The 16,801-nt window shown below is 22.7% G+C and overlaps 5 protein-coding genes across 5 annotated transcripts; all 5 read right to left on the bottom strand. All coding sequences in view use genetic code 6, as the record gives it.

Annotated features, from left to right (window-relative positions):
• Positions 1 to 332: 332 nt before the first annotated feature.
• On the bottom strand, positions 333 to 817 carry TTHERM_000313449 (hypothetical protein; the record flags this gene model as incomplete). Its single annotated transcript, XM_012799746.1, has 2 exons — positions 333 to 348; positions 402 to 817. The coding sequence occupies 2 exons, from the start codon at positions 815 to 817 to the stop codon at positions 333 to 335; spliced, it is 432 nt and encodes a 143-aa protein (XP_012655200.1).
• Positions 818 to 1,644: 827 nt separating this feature from the next.
• On the bottom strand, positions 1,645 to 4,058 carry TTHERM_00313440 (transmembrane protein, putative; the record flags this gene model as incomplete). Its single annotated transcript, XM_001033525.2, has 4 exons — positions 1,645 to 2,828; positions 3,315 to 3,610; positions 3,718 to 3,905; positions 4,020 to 4,058. 4 exons carry the CDS (start codon positions 4,056 to 4,058, stop codon positions 1,645 to 1,647), a joined length of 1,707 nt encoding a protein of 568 aa, XP_001033525.2.
• A 1,130-nt stretch (positions 4,059 to 5,188) lies between these two features.
• Positions 5,189 to 7,934, bottom strand: TTHERM_00313430 (hypothetical protein; the record flags this gene model as incomplete). The annotated part of the gene is made up of 3 exons (XM_001033524.2): positions 7,706 to 7,934; positions 7,534 to 7,638; positions 5,189 to 7,443 (listed from the first exon to the last, which is right to left on the bottom strand). The coding sequence occupies exons 1-3, from the start codon at positions 7,788 to 7,790 to the stop codon at positions 5,189 to 5,191; spliced, it is 2,445 nt and encodes an 814-aa protein (XP_001033524.2). The 5' UTR covers positions 7,791 to 7,934.
• Positions 7,935 to 8,915: 981 nt separating this feature from the next.
• Positions 8,916 to 11,970, bottom strand: TTHERM_000313429 (SET domain protein; the record flags this gene model as incomplete). Its single annotated transcript, XM_012799745.1, has 8 exons — positions 8,916 to 9,384; positions 9,440 to 9,587; positions 9,653 to 9,833; positions 9,889 to 10,003; positions 10,056 to 11,257; positions 11,366 to 11,650; positions 11,703 to 11,780; positions 11,836 to 11,970. The coding sequence occupies 8 exons, from the start codon at positions 11,968 to 11,970 to the stop codon at positions 8,916 to 8,918; spliced, it is 2,613 nt and encodes an 870-aa protein (XP_012655199.1).
• Positions 11,971 to 12,313: 343 nt separating this feature from the next.
• On the bottom strand, positions 12,314 to 16,255 carry TTHERM_00313420 (SET domain protein; the record flags this gene model as incomplete). The annotated part of the gene is made up of 5 exons (XM_001033523.3): positions 14,076 to 16,255; positions 13,906 to 13,998; positions 13,392 to 13,678; positions 12,831 to 13,276; positions 12,314 to 12,724 (listed from the first exon to the last, which is right to left on the bottom strand). The coding sequence occupies exons 1-5, from the start codon at positions 16,169 to 16,171 to the stop codon at positions 12,314 to 12,316; spliced, it is 3,333 nt and encodes a 1,110-aa protein (XP_001033523.2). The 5' UTR covers positions 16,172 to 16,255.
• Positions 16,256 to 16,801: the final 546 nt, after the last annotated feature.

Genomic DNA, 16,801 nt, shown 5'->3' with positions numbered 1-16,801 from the left:
ATTTATTTAAGGATGACACCACATGTTAGAGCAGTAGGACTGCTCAACTACATTTTCGATGAATCCGAAAGATACTATCGATATTATAAGAAGCCATATCGCTTGTGTTAGATAGATTTTATAAAAATTAGATAGACTAAACTTTTCTCCAATTTGAATGTTAAATAAAAATGTTAGTGGGGTTACTCCAAGTATAGAAAGTACTAAGTATTGATAGCCACAAGAATTATTTGCCAAATAAATTCCAGTTATAAGAGAATAAGCAGCTATTATAATCAAAAATAATCCAAAAATCTTGTGAGGATGAAAATAGTATGACGGGATATCTTTTCTCAATAAAATATGATCCTACAAAATAATTAAAGAAGATTAATTTAATCAACTTGCTATCTATTCATTACTTTATCTGCATAAGGATTTTTTTCCTTGATAATCTTCTCAATAGCTTTTTGCTATTCAGTGCTAGCATTAACCATTTTGGGTGTTATAATTAGTAGGATAGTAAATAATTCAGTTGTGAAAATCTTTATTAGTAAATATTATAAGCCCTACTTATTTTAGATAAAAATAAAGAGATAGATACTATTGAAAATTAATAATTTTTTAAATAACACTTTTGATTTCTGCAATTTATTAATTATAAAAATTGATTTATTGAAAAAAAAATTAATCCTTTATGGATTTAAGTTTTACCTTAAGTAATAAATTGTAAATTCCATGGCTATTGTGAAGTTTAGATAAGATATTTATAATTATTATGATAATAAAAATTGATGGCTCTAAATGAATTACTATTTTTTTAAATAATTATAGCCATAGTAAAAATACTTGCCTATAATTATTGTATTCATAACTTACAAGTAATCTAGCACAATTTCAAATAAAATTTAATATTTTTTGAATTTCCTCATTAAAAAATTTTTTAATTTTGTTAGATTTAATTTCTAAATCACATTTTTAGTATTAAAATAATAATTATTACATCTTTTTGTATTTTAAAAATCAATCTTTAATTTTTAATAAGAAAACAAACAAAAACAATAATTAATTTCAATTTTTATTTTCATATTTGATCAAAATCTTTTTTCTAAAATCTTAAGTTGAAAAACTTATAAAAGTAAAAGTTTTATTGCTCAATTATTGTAAATTTTTTTAATTCAACCATTTTTAACTGATAAAATATTTTTCATATTTAAAAATATAAAAATTTGGATTCTAAATATTTTTTTAAAGCAAAGATCAATCAATCAATAAATAAATAAAGAAATATTTAAATTTTGAACATTATTATCACAATTTATTTTATTAAGATTTATATTGGTTAATTTACAGTATTTGAAAAATCATTATTTGGCTTGAATTATTTGGAATAATTTAATTAAATATAATCTGGAGCAAGCAGTTAGTTGATTACCTGTACAAACATTTAATGGAAATGATATAAAATACAAAATAGTTTGAATTTTAATATAGATAAATAGATAGATAGTAAATAATATTTGTAAACAAAATTTATTTGAATTAAATTAAGTATTTATAAGAAATTTTTTAATCATATCAACCTTTTTGGTCAATAAACATCTTTATTTTTTATATTTAAAAGAGAAGCACTTGGATTAAAAATTTTGCTCATTTTTAAATGTTTCATGTAAATGGTTTAAGATCACTAAGGTTTCCAATATTTCCTTTCCTTATTATACTTTGAGGGCCAATACCATTGCTTAAAACTCCACCTGTAGTGTTACCATTGTTATTAACTACTAATTGACTCAATTAGTGAGTTCTACCATTTACATTATTTATTGAACGTTACAAGTTAGAATTATTTTAAGTAAAGTTTAATGGAGTGTTTTAATAGTTAGACTATTATCTTACAGGTGAAGATGATTCAGCTTTTTAAACATAATTATTTTGTATTATAGAAGATTATTTTTAGTATTTTGTAGGTGAAGATGATTCTACTTTAGAATATTAATTATTCTAAATAATGTTTTTCAAAGGATTATTAGTAAGTGGTTTTAAGGTAGTTTTTTTTACAATTTAAGGTTCATCCTATGAATATTCTAACTATTAATATGCTTGTATACTGCTTTAGTGTTAGTATGGTTGAATGTTTTAAATTTTTACATTTTATTGTCCACCATTTTTACCTACATATAATAATGGATTGTCTTAAGGTTTAGTCATATTAAGATTTCTTGTGCTATTTACAATACTCTAATTAAGAGAACTGTTAACGTTGTTATATTAGTGTTCATTAATCTTTTATTAAACTCTTGTTTCAATTAATGATTGATTGTTCACAGGACTTTGCAAGGCCATGCTTTAGTTAAGAACTTGACTCTTTTGTTATTATTACTCATTCAGTTTCTTTAATACCTTAGTTTCTAGCAAAGATTAGTTTTGAGCATTATTTTATAGCCCCTATTAATTTAAAATTGTATGATGATTGATAATCATTGATCCATTTCCATCCACCATTTATACTTTTTAATTTTAGATACTGTTTTATTCATAAATATCATCCCTTGGGTTTCTATATTTAAGCCACCAGACAAGCCACAAAGCATAAAATATTTCTAGAAGACCTAATGTAATTATCATTCCTAGCATCAGGCTTAGATTATGCCAATAAATATGTTAAGTAATATTACTTGTTCCATCACAACTTCCAGTATTATTTTAGCAATAGATATTCATTTCTGATACTAAGAATTGGCCTATTTATTCATATAGCATAGTACTACTGTATTAATTATTTAGTTAACTGCACTATTAACTTAGCTGGGAAGAAGAGTATTTCTTATTTAGGTAGTCAGAAAAGAAATCTGTTTTTATATTAAAAATTTTTAATATTTATAAAGGTTAAATAACTATTTTTGGACACAATAATTTTTGATATAAAGAATTTATGGGTTAATAATTTTGTCCTGAACAAAATTTGTGGGATAATAGCCACTAATAATAAATAAATTAAAATAGGATAATCCTTTAAATTAAAGTAAATCTTTTTTTCAATAATTTTGATGTTTCTCTTCAAAAATAATTAAGAAGCAACAAAAAAAAATCAACCTGATTTATTGAGAAATTAAATTATCTATATTATCTATGAATTGACCATAAAGATCATTTAATTAATTATAAGAAGTAAGCTGAAGTAAAATTGAAATAAACTATCAGATTATATAGCTTTTATGACTAATGTCTTTTCAAAATATTATTTATTATATATCATCGTTAATGAAGTGAAAAATTTTAAGTGAATTTACAAAAAATATTTTTTAGTTTGATTTAAAAAAGAGGATTTAAATTACCTCGAGTTTCTACTTGCTTATGACACCATTAAGAGCTGCAATAAACCTATTCTTCTATTTAGCTTATAAATACTAATGAGGTAACACCAGTCATGAAGATGAAGAAAGCTGAAATTCCATAGAATAGTTATCTATGGTGATGTATATACTATCTATAAAACGATACTAAACAAAGAAGGAACATAACACAACCAAATACTGTTAAAGTAATATATCTAGCTCCACACGAATAACAAACTATAGCTATTCCAAATGCAATCATTAGTAGAGCAACAAGACAGGCTAAATGATTAACTCTAAAATATTATAATATATTTTATCATATTTTTAATTGTATAACTCTTTTAAAAGCATATTTATTATTTTTGCAAACAAAAAAGCTAATTTTTAAATAAATTTTTACCTTGTTGAGGGATGTTTTCTATCTAGTTCCTCTTCTGGTATCTTATCTTTATTAGGATCATTTTTAACATACTATTTTAAAGGTATCAGCTATGACTACCTACTCATCATCAAAGATTTATTCATTTATGATTGGTTTAAAGCTCTAATCTTCGATTGAGCAGCTATCGACTGCTAAAGATTATGTACCTAATTAAATAAACCATATAAACAATTAATAATATTTTATAATTTCCTTTACTAAATTAAAATAGTGAATGCATTAAATATAGGGCAAATTTTATGATTGATAATGTATTTTACTTAGAAATTTGATTGATTTAAACGCGACTATTAGATCATAATGTAGTTATCCTAATAAGTAAAGAGGAGCTTAAATTTATTTGCTACTTTTAAGAATCTTGTACTTTAAATAGTTTTTTCTAACAATCAATTAAATGTCGTTGAATGTATTTATAAGCTTTTGTTATTCTTTAACTTTATTTGTCTAATATAAATATTAAAATTAATATTTTTGATAGTTTATTAGTTTAAATCTTATTTTGTTATCTATTTCCATAAATACAGATTTTTGGAAAATTTATAATTTGTTTGGTTACCATTATTCTTTAAAATATTGGATTTATCTCATTGGTAGGATATATTTTATAATTTAAAACAAAAATACAATATTTACCATTGAAAGTATTTCTATTAAATCAAAATCTTCTCGTTTTAAATAAATAAATACTTATTTACTCTGAAAACAAATATGATTAATCCTACAATTTTACAATAATTAGCTTCTCTGTCGTTTAGTTTGCCTTAAATTAGTTATTTATTTATTTTAAATGGGTAGAGTATAATAGATTTAATACATTTTTTTATTTCTTTATAATTATTTAAGTATAATCAATATGTAAATTAAATCCTAAATTTTTCACTAATTATTATCATCAATATTCAAAAATATTTGTGTAACATTCAATTTTAATTGATAAAATTGTAGATATTAAATAAAAATAAATAAAAGCGAAGAAGATAATAATCATAATCACAAATATAGATCAAAAAAATTTATTATCAATCTAATAGCGTTATACTTTCAATCATAAATATATTTTCCACAAAAACGAAGTTATTATAATCTGAGATTAAAAAAATATGTTAAATTTTCATATATATTAATAATAGATGTGTATAGTAAAATATATAGGTTAATATATATACGAAGAATTTACTTTATTTATTTTATCTAAATAAATTATCTTGAATATAAAAAATATATTAGATAATTGATATATTGGAGTTTTTTTATTTATTTTAGTGGTAATTTATAAAATAAGCAAGCAAGTATATAAAATTATATTACCTTTATAAAAAGGTTTGCTTTTTGATCTCAAAATTATTTTTTTTATGTTTAATCCAAAGGCTATGTGCTGCTTTAAAATTTTTAGCAGTTATTTTGTTAGGTTAGCTAAATAGATTAATAATCATTTTTTTGTTGTTTCAGTTTTATGTGTTTTACTAAATAAGTGCTGCAAAAGGTTTCTCATAGAAATATTTTAATTGCTATTATTGATATTACTGTTATTACTTCTATTTGTATTGCTTATTTGCTATTAATTAGACTTATTCAACATACTTTTAGGTTCAGTTCCTTACAATAGAATTTTTAGATTTTCAGCTAAAGTGTTCTTATTGGTGCATTTTTTGTTTTGATGATTTTAAGTGAAATTATTCTAATTATTTGGGCCTTCTTTTTATGGTAAATTATGGATTTTTTATTAGTTTTAACTATTGAAACTTTGTGGAGAGCTTTTTCTTGCACTTTCATTCATAAATTAAGAATAGCTAAAATTTTTTATTGAATTAAAATTGATTTTCACATTTAGGTTGTGAGTTGGTGTTGAAGTTTCAGCTTTTTTAAACGTTGTATAGCTCTTGTTTTATTTTTAAGCTAATCCAGATTATTTTTTACTATTTATTTTCGAAAGTAGATTCAAAATTTCTAGCTTTTTATTAGACTTAGCTTCTTGTTACTAATTTTATGATAAAACATTAATCTATTACTTATTCTTTTTTTATAATGTAGAACTTAATTGTTCACAATTTTGGTTATAATACTATTCATTTTAATTTTAGAAATTAATTTGCTAATTATGGCTTTTTACAAAGTAATTTTAAAATTTCTCAATTTCCATTTTTTCTACTGACTTGTTTGAGCATGATTTTTAAAGTCTCTCAGTTTGAAAAACTTATAAAGGAAACTACTCATTAGAAAATCTCATTATTGTTGTCTAATTTTTTAGATCTGAGCTTCTTTCTAAAGAATTGTGTGTTTAGATTATATTTTTTTAAATAAAACTAGATTTAGGCGTACTTGAAGCTATGTTAGAAAAGCTAGAGTTTATTGGAACTTATGGTTATGGTAAACTTTTTTATTCACATTTTTTAGCTCTGAATGTTTTTTAAGTCTTTTTCATAATCTATACACTTTTTTGAGGAGTTGTTTTTCTTACAAATGATAGCAGTTAAGAATCCTCCAACACATTTGTATTACAGCTAAAAGAAAGATCTTGTTGAGAAGAAAACTAATTGTTGCTATTCAAATTTTAAAATGATTCTTCTGTTTTTAAAATTTCCTTTTAAAATTGCCTTAGCTTTGTTATGTTATCATAAAATTTATTCTTTTAACTTCTTGTATTAATGTTAGTTTTAAATAGTTAAGAAAACTTTTAAAAGTTTTTTTCAATCTAAGGCGATGTGTTTTATTATTTTGAAATTGAGCATCTCAAAAAAGAATCTTTTCCTAGCTTTTCTTTAGCACTTTATAAATTTTATGAAGAAGATAAATTATCTTCCTGTTTAGTATTACATAAACTTCCTTTTTATAAATTCTAAAATTGCTTCTTTTACTGGTTCTGATTAAAGATATTTGAGAGTTGGGCTTTTGCTTTTGAAATATTTTGATTTTTACTATTGAAATTTGTTTCATTTTTAGCAAACTACTCTTTAGAATTATCTCTATTAGAATTAGAAATAAGCTAACTTATTTTTTCTTGAGAGTCTTAAATCTACTTTTCTAAAATCATAGTTTCTTCTAATAAATCATTTTCGATTTTTGTATACTTGGCTAAAGATTTTATTAAATTAGAATAACTGAGAGGACTTTTTACCTAAACATGTTTGTTAATTTTAGCATTTTAAGAAGACTAATTTGAAAATGAATTATTCTATTATGAACTTATCTGATTTTTGTCTTAGTTTATAAAAAAAGATTACTGCTTAAACTAGTTTTCTCTGTAATTATTATTTTATAAAGAAGGTTCATTCAAATTTTAAATTATTTCTTTATTATTTTTTTCTAAAATATGTCCATTAAAAATACTAGGCGACAAGATAAATTATCCTTCCAAGCTAGGAAGGTTTGGAGTTTAAGCTTATACATGTTCGTCATCACTATTGACAATTTAACTATCATACATATATTTACTCAAGTTTAAATGCGAAGCTTAAGATATATGAGAACTAGCTTCCCTTGAATGACATTAAAAATTAGTAGGATATTGATTTTTCTAATTCTCTACTATCAATGATTTCCTACATGTTTAATAGTGGAAAGGTGATCCATCGCAAGAACAGTAATTTGAATAGTTATTTTTATCACCAGTCAAAAAGGGATTAAAGCCTAATACTGCATTATTATTGGATTTACTGTTTTATTAAACATTGCAAAAGCAAGACTCTACATTATTTACAACAATAATAAATTTTACAAATCAAATTTTTTAATTATTTTAAAATTTAGTAGGCATTGTAGAAATAAGAAATATACATTCTATTTTATTGGTTAGCTTTGCTGAGTCTACTGTTCTTTTAGATTCATATTATGTATTTCCTGTCAATATTATGCTTGAAGAAGCTTGCTGCTGACTTTCTGCTTTTTTTTAATGTTAATCGAAATATATATTTTAATAGGTAGTTATCCATTACAAATCAAATTTTACCAGTAAGTTTTTAATTTGGAGATTTAAGAAGCCGAATTTCTTTTTTCAGAGAAGGCACTTGTGGGTACCTTTTAAAAGTGCTCATAGAAATTTTTAAGTTAACTTGTATTTAATAAGAAGTATAATACTAAAGAAAAATATAATTTATTATTCTAGTCTTTTACTTAAATTACTAAAATAATTCACTATATTCATTCACAAAAACAAGCAAATCAATTAGATTTATTATTGTTATTTTTTTAATAGTATCTTGCTAAATTTAAAAATTGATTATTATGTAAATCAATAATCCCCTTGAATCAGTCATCCATCATCATTTAATTACTGAAAACATAAAGTATAGCTAATTTACCACATTAATTAAGGCTTTATAATATCTAATTATTTTACAATTTATTTCATGTATATTTATAAATTTAATAATTTAATTCAATTAAATACAGCTATATTTGATTGCTGCGCCTATCATAGCTTTTGTATCAAATTTTGTATTCTGACTAGTACAGTAACATATTTTTGTAAAAAAATATCTATTAAAAGTTCATTTTATAACTTGAGTTAACAATAAAATCCTTCAATTATGGATAACTCTACTGGAAAAGTATTAAGACTATTTCTGAATTTTGAGAAACAATTAAAATTTTAAATAAAAAATTGAAGAGAGTAACAATTTCAAAAGTAACTAATTAAAAAATCATTTTATTTTTATATTTAAAAAAATAAAACCTCTGATTAATTTCTTTTTAAGTATGCAAGATCAAATTTACAATATATTAGCAAGGATTTATAAATTTATTAACATGCAATAATAAAATTCATAAAGTTTTTGTAACATTAAATTAATAAAATAAATAAGCAAAACAGAAATCGATATATAAATAACACCTACTATATTTATAAAAAGATTGCTAATATAAGTCTTCAAAATTACAGTGAAATCTAGATAAGTTTATGATATAGCAATATGCCATTGAGATTATTTATTTTATTTAGTTGATTTATTTAAAGGTTAGTTTTTTTATGGGAGATTACAGTATTATTATGCAAATATTTTAAATAAATTAAAATTTTTTTAATTAGAAATCTAATTTAATGAATTGGTAAAAAACTTAAGAGAAAGAATAAATATTAATTAAAAAAAATAAATATAAAATATAATTAATAATATCTTTAATCTTTTAAATAAGGATTTATAATAATTTAAATAAATTCATAAAATATATTTCTTGTATATTCCTAGGTATAATTTTTCTAGATATTTTTTAATTTTGTGTCTTTCAATTACTAAATCACAATTATTTTAAAATTGTTCTATATTATCTGTATAAACTTTCTTAAAACTAATGTCTTCATCTGTAACAATTATTTCCTTCATTACAGAAGCATTACTTTAATTTTTTTCACTTTGACTTAATTAATCTGTAGTTGCATGAATTTCTTAGTTTTCCTTATTGTCTTAATTTTGTTACTATAATAATTAAGATTCTAAAAGCCTACTTTTTTATTAAAAATCTTTTGATTCTAAAACACATAGAATCTTGTAAATAGAGTTAATTATTTATATTTATTCATCAAGTATTTTTTTATGATCTAGTCTTAAAACAATGGCAAATCTTTATTTGTATGTTATATTATAATCTTTAAGTAGAGCTTCATCTTATTCATTAGATGTTTTGTATCTTTTAATTAAATAAATCAGTTGAAATTGTTAATAATTTTTTTATAAATATTTACTGGTCTCTCATAAATTATAAAACTTTCAGGGCAAAATCAAATACAAACTTTTCAAATCCAAAGCTTTGAGGTAGAGTAAACAATATTTTTGATTGATCTTTACCATGATAATGGCTTGATAGATATATTCTTAAATAAATAATAAATTCTTTTTAAATTAAATTAAAAAATGATTATTTATTGTCTAAAAATTAAATTTTTATTTTTATCTACCTTCACACAGGTGACCTCTTTTCAATCTAAACTCCTTTGTTAAATCTTTTGTATTGATTTTTATGTTATTATTCATAACAAATCCATTTTTCCAATCATCTTCGGATATGAATTTTCTAAATATGATCTAATTGAATATTCCAGGAATTTCAAGAGGACTAGGCTCAGGTTAAATCCACATCTAAATAAAAAAAGTAAATTAGTTTGGTGTAAGACTTCAAAAACTAAAATTTTACTCTAAAGCCAAAGCTATCAAACAAGTTATTCTAAAAAGCGAATCCATACCATTGCAGTAAAAATTTGTTGGTCCTTCTTCCATAACAAAGATAAATTTATTCTCCCTTTTTATAACTAAAAATTAACATTTTGAAATATAACCACATACTAAAAAAGTAAATAATACGGTTATTCAGTTGTGACAGCAAAATAAGTATTTTCAGTTTATGATTCATACCAATCAAATTCAGTATCATCACTAAGAGTACTTACAGAGTCTAAATTATATTCATATTCAGTATGATCTATTTTAAATTTACTATCTTTTGGCTGCTTTTACTTTTTTACAACTTTAATATCTTCGACTTATGTTTTGCTAAATTTATCATTTGTTATTTCATTTTTATCAGCAATAACCTCTCCTTCTTTTTAAGTATTAGTATTATCTTCACTAATATTTTAATTTTCATTTTTATCTTCTTTTACTTCTTCTTTATCCTCGTCCTCCTCCTCTTCACTATCTTCGTAGCTTGAGTCATCACCACTTTCGTAATCATTTTCTTAAAACTCAGAATCAGATGAATTTTCACTTTCTTCGCTTTTTTTTGTACGATTTAAAATTTACTCAAAAGCAGTGGTACCTTTTGAAGAGTTTTAAGCTGTGCTTGACTCAGACAGACTTTAATTTTTGCTTTAATGAATGTTCAGAGTTTCTACTTTCCTTTTACCTTTCTTTTAATTATTTTCAACAATTTTGAGTTCTTTGTGAAACAAATTATCATATTCTTTCTTTCTTCCTTCTGTTTATTCTTCATCTGTGTCATTATCTTCAGTAGCTGAAGTAGTAAAAAATTTCAAATCCCAAATATCGACCTACACATTTGCAAATAATTCCTTTGTATTAATTTCATATACCATTCTCCTAAGGATATCATCTTCGATGAATTTACTTTTATTTTCTACTATACTTTTTAATTCTGGGCAGAGAACTTTATAATGATCTTTAACAAAGCGATACCTTGAACAACGATAGTGAAAATCATTATTCTATGCTTAAAATTTACCACTGTTATTGGTATCAAATACGCTTAGATCTATTTTATTTTTTTTAATTTTATATTTGGGATGAGATATAGATTCTTCAGCCTCAAACAATTTGTTAACAATGTAATGAGTGGCTGAGTGATTTCCATGATTGAATAAATCTCCAAAAGGAACTAAGCAAGTATGTGGAAGAAAATGTCCGAATACTCTAGTCATTACTAATTCATAGCACCAAAAAAATAATTCTCTAGTCAATTTTTCTTGATCGTAAAACTATGGATACTACACAAGACATTTCTTAAGCTAAATCCAAGTTACTTCAACATCTTCTTTATAATGCTTAAACTATTTATTTATTGATTGATCGATATAAATAATTAAAACCAAGCAAATGAAATCAAATTCAATTTATTTATTGATTGTATCACACATATAAAAATTAATTTTATTTACTTCATCAATTAACTCTGGACATTCGGTTTCCTTAATATCTTTTTCTTCCCAATCATACAAAGTATAAGAGCGCTCAATTGTATCAAAATATGGCTAATAAAATGATTTTCCATCCTTAAGCTTTTCATAAATTAAGAAGGAAGTAAGAATATTAAATTCAGCATCTCCAGCCTTCTTTTCATTAAATAAATGAGCATTTTTCTCTGCTAATAGCATTTCTTTCAATTCTCCATTTTTAATATGATATTGAGATATCATTACTTTATCAGGTATCGCAGCAATAACCTATTAAAATTTTTAAATTGCTTTCTAATTCATTTAAAAATCCTAATTTTACAGTGTTCGCTGGTATATCTTCTAAAGCAACTACACCAGGTATACCTAAAGGCCCAAAGGCTGCAGGAACTCCAATACCCTAATTTGTTATAAAAAATTTTAAACTACCATCCATGATATAAGTTAAAAAATACTTTATGCATTAAAACTTTATTATCATGACACCATTTTAAAAATGTTTAAATATTTTTTGAGTTCTTTAATTTTTCTGTTTCAACTGGATTGAGTTAATCTTCGGCTATAACTTAATTTTATGAAGTTTATTCCATATTATGCTGTTATTTATAATAAAGATAAAAGTGCTTTTTAAATAATTTTTAAAAGTTAATTGAAATTTTTTTTGTTTTCAAATTAATATATCTAAAATAAACAATTAGCAAAGTTTTCAAGTTATGTTATTAATTTGTTTTTTAAAAATATTTAAAAATAAAAAAAACAAACAAATAAATAAATAAAGAAATATCATTTCAATTTTTGTTGAATAAAGTAAATAAATAATTAGCATTTAAATTTTAATTCATATTTTTAAATGATCAAAAAAATAAATAAATAAATTAACATATTCATTTTAAATTTTTAATTCATTTATTTTGTGAAATTAATTCTTTAATTTCATTTCTTAATTGACTTAGGAGATTATTGGTGTTATGATTATCTACTGCTCAAAGAAGAATCCAATTAATTTTAGCTTGGGCTTTAACCTACTTTCAATAAATTTCCTTTTCCCTTTTAATTACTTGCTACGTTTATTAGCATAAGACTATTTTTAATTTTTTTCATATTGCTTATTAGTGTTTTTTTCCTTTCTACTTATCTTTTTTTAGCTTATAACACCTTTTATGGAGATTATCTCCTCATATCCTATAAATTTTATTCTTCTTCTAAGATACTATCAATATAAATTAATGTACTTGGAGATTTAGATTAGCTCAAGTGCTGTTAGCTTAGTTTTGAAATTTTATCTGAATCTACATAATACATCAACTAAAACTTTTTCAAGTTTTTATAGCAGTCACACATAACCTTAATTAAAATAAAATTTTTTTTTTTTAGGTTTAAAGCATAACATTAAATATTTATTTTAACAAAAAATATTGATAAACACAGAAATCATAAGGAAAAGTCTTACTTTTGGTATAAAATTACTATTTAGCTGAAAGGTTGTTTATTTAGTGTTTTAGTCTTTTTTTCTTTCTTTAGAGTATCTATCATATGTTTAAATTATATAATTGAGAAGAGTGAATGGTTTGATCTTCAAATTTGAGGCTAGTTCTTTTATATATTTAAAACTGAGTTTAGTTTCGAATGTTTATATTGTTTCACTTGAAGACACAGTTAATTAATTATATATTTAGTCGTTTTTCTCTATTTCTTCTTACACTGTAATAGACTGCAGCAAGTGGCTAAGCAATTAGCACTTTTATTATTTTTAATTATTATTAAAATAATTTCTATAGTCTATTGCTACATTTTAATTCGAAACTATTGCTGAAATCATCAGATCTACTTCTTAATTATAACTAACAAAGTCTTCCAGGTCATTAATGTGCGTTTAATTTAATTCTTTATTAATTTCTTTATATACATATAAAAATATATTTATTTCAAATAAAAATAATTTGGGAAAAATAAGATGAATTTCTTTTTTAAAGCATAAAGTGCTTTTAAAATAACTTTGGATAAATTTTACATAAAATTTCATTTAAAGCTAATTAAGATGGCATTTAAAAGCCAGCAATTCCGAATAATTTCTAAAAAAAGATTGATAAAGGCTTCTCCTCTATTTACAATATATAGCGAATTATTTATTCAATCTCTTAGAATGCCTCATATTATATTTTTGAAACACTAAGTATATACTCCATGAAGGCTTCAGCTGCATTTTTATCAAACAAATCTTCAGTTTTTAAGTTCTTAAAGAACAATTTCAATCTGTGCAGCATATACTCTTCTGTAATCTCTATATTTGTAGATTAGCTAATATTAAAAAACATAAAAAAATAAATATTTAAATAAATTTCTCCACTTTTATGATTTTAGGAAAATTGAAATTGTAAGTATGAATAATTTTGCTATAAGTAGAAATCTTGAATCTTTTTTTTAATCAATTTAAAAAACCATTAAAAATGATAAATAAAATGAGTGATTATTGGGTGGGTAATTTATCAAAAAATTTTTGATTAAGCCAAATTCGAAATATTTACATGGTTCTATTATATACGAAAGCTGAAAGGAATGGATGGTCGTTAAGAATAGAATGTAAAGTTTGATCTTTAATCCTGAAAAAATTAAATTACCTTATTAAATTACAATTAAAAATTAATAGCCTGAATTAAATGTGATTTTTTAAGAAATTAATAAATTTGATTGTTACTATCTAATGGTCTCTTGATATTCAATTGAATCCTTAGCTCTCACCATTAGAGAATGTCCTAAAGAACATAAGTTGTCTTCTAGTGTTTATTTGGTTGATCTATTATCTTGTTATAAACTCTTTATAAACATCTGCATCTCTTAGATTTTCCCTCTCATTTCATCATATTTCTCTTAAGCTTTATCTAAATCAGTCATTTCTTCAATTCTTTCTTCCAACATATTTACTTATAATTGCAATCTGTTTTTTTCATCGTTTAATGCATTTTTCAAATGGTTTATTTCTTCTTCAAGTTTCTAAATTTTACGGTCTGAAACAATTTAGTTATTTATTTTATTGTTAATACTTTTTTTTAGAAAGGAAATTTCCTCTATATAATTTTAGCACTCTTCTTCAACTTTTTTTTTAACACATATATCCATTTGTTCTGTTGCTAGAGTAAATATGTAATTGAAGAATGAGTTTAAGTACTAAACAAACTAGTTTATGTTATTTCCCTCTCCAAGCATCTCATTCATTCTTATTAAAATACTAGAAACTCTCTCATTCAAAATTTCCGATATTTTAATGAAGTACTTTTTTTAGAATTGATTGTTATCTAATTCATGCACAACTTCTTTCTCTAATTTTTCTATGATATCTAATAAACAGAATTCTAATTTTTGTCTAGCTTATTAGTATTTAGGCAATGCTAAATCATCATACCCACAATTATTATAATCTTATTTAATTGGAACATTTTGTTAATTTTGGCTGGTTACAGTATTTTATTAGCTGATCACTTAATTTTATTTAGTTTGTTCCTATTAAATAAGTGGATTTTGATGTAAAGAAAGACATTCTGATTTCTGATATAAAGCTTCTTAGTTTTAATGAACAGATTTGATATTTGGTTAAAATGTTTATCTTCTCTTTTCTTAATTTCTTTTTGTAGGAGATTCCCCATCATTCAAATTCCTCAAAGAAAGTTGGTGATGTAGCAAATAATTTGTTTTATTTGATTTATCGCTAAGCTTGTCAATGAATTATTCGCTATTTATAATAATACTTGAGTTATTATTATCTTAAGTATGATTTATTAGTTTTTGTTATTCAGATTTAACATTTTATTGTGTTTAAATGTGGTTACTTCCTTACATAATTTATTAATTATGTCTTTAGAAAAGACTTTTACCTTAATTTGAAATGTCGGTCTTTTTGATATTAAATTATTCGCCATTTTTTTAATTTTGAGCTGCTGACTATACTTCGCTAGATAGATTTTTATCACTTAAAATATTAATTTAAGTTGGAAAATTGTTCTATATTGTTTAGTGACTCAGAGTAAGCATATCATTTTGATTGGCAGGAAATTATTATTTGATATCTTCGATATCAATTACATTTATTTCATACAAATTTTAAAATTTTACAGGTAAAGTTTATTTTATTTGTGCTTACCTTTTAAATAATTAGCTATTTTACAAAACATATGAATATTTATTAGACAATAATTAATCATTTTTACTTATTTTATTTTCTTTTGTATTGCTACTTTCGTTTATAAAAATAAATGAGTCTTTTTATTATTCTTCATTTAGATAGTCTCCTTTTTGAATGTAGCTTTGATTAGCAATCTATGATTATTAGATTTGTTAAAAAATTCTCTAAATAGGCTTTTCATATTTATTACTTTTACTATGTATTGAAGACATATTGTGATTGATTAATATATTTTAGGAGGTGTTTTTCGATGTTAATGATAGTTTTGAATTCTACTAGTTCCCTTTCAAGTCTACCAAATTCCACTTTATGTAAAAATTATTTTCTTTTGATTGGGTCGATTTTGTTGATTTTGAGTTAGGAGACTCTATTACAATTCTTTACCTCTAATTCACACTCTGAGGTCTCTCTTTGCTAATTGCTTGCTAATAACTCTAAGTAGATTAATCGATGTCATCATATTAAATTTTGAGCTATTATTTATTTTATCTACCGCTGGTCTTTATCCTTTGCCTATCAGTTGAAGCGCTTGTTTCTCTTAAACTTTTAACACTTTAAGAACTCACTAACACATTGAGTTTTTGAGTATAATTTGATATTAGCTATTTATTCATTAGTAAGCAAGTAATTAAATTCGAAAAAATATAATAAAAAATTATTAATCTAACCAATAAATGAAACAAAACAAACCTTCTTTGTATTTATGAAAATAATTGCGATAAAAATAATAAATTTTTTATGAAAATTATTAAAAAATTTGTGGAATACTAGCATGTTAATTATCTATTTCAAAAATTTGTTTTAAGTATAACAAATGTAAAATTATTCAAATAAAATTATTATATTTTTAAAACAAATATTCAATCATGATTTGAATAAATAATTAGATATGATAAGGATATATTATGGGTTTTTAATGTAGAATTATTTTATTTATTTTAAAATAACTTCAAATATAAAATAAATGATGAAATGTTCCACAAATATTATATTTTCAACTTTAATGAAAAAAATAAAATTTATTTTTGCTTAAATAACTTTTTTTAAATATTTTACGGATTAATATACATAATAATTCAACTTTTTTCAAAGTAATGTAAACTTCTATTACTTTTTAGTACTATTCATTTATTTTTTTAATGGTATATATAAGTCTATGTTGATGTTCGCTCAAAAAACAAACAATTTAAATTTGTGGAAATTAATCATATGGAATAAATTTCATTAGTGAAAATTAAATTTTT

Source organism: Tetrahymena thermophila, assembly GCF_000189635.1.
Source record: "Tetrahymena thermophila SB210 genomic scaffold scf_8254431, whole genome shotgun sequence".
Taxonomy (NCBI): Eukaryota; Ciliophora; class Oligohymenophorea; order Hymenostomatida; family Tetrahymenidae; genus Tetrahymena; species Tetrahymena thermophila.
The sequence above is the reverse complement of the archived record's forward strand: the minus strand, read 5'-3'. Positions and strand labels throughout refer to the sequence as shown.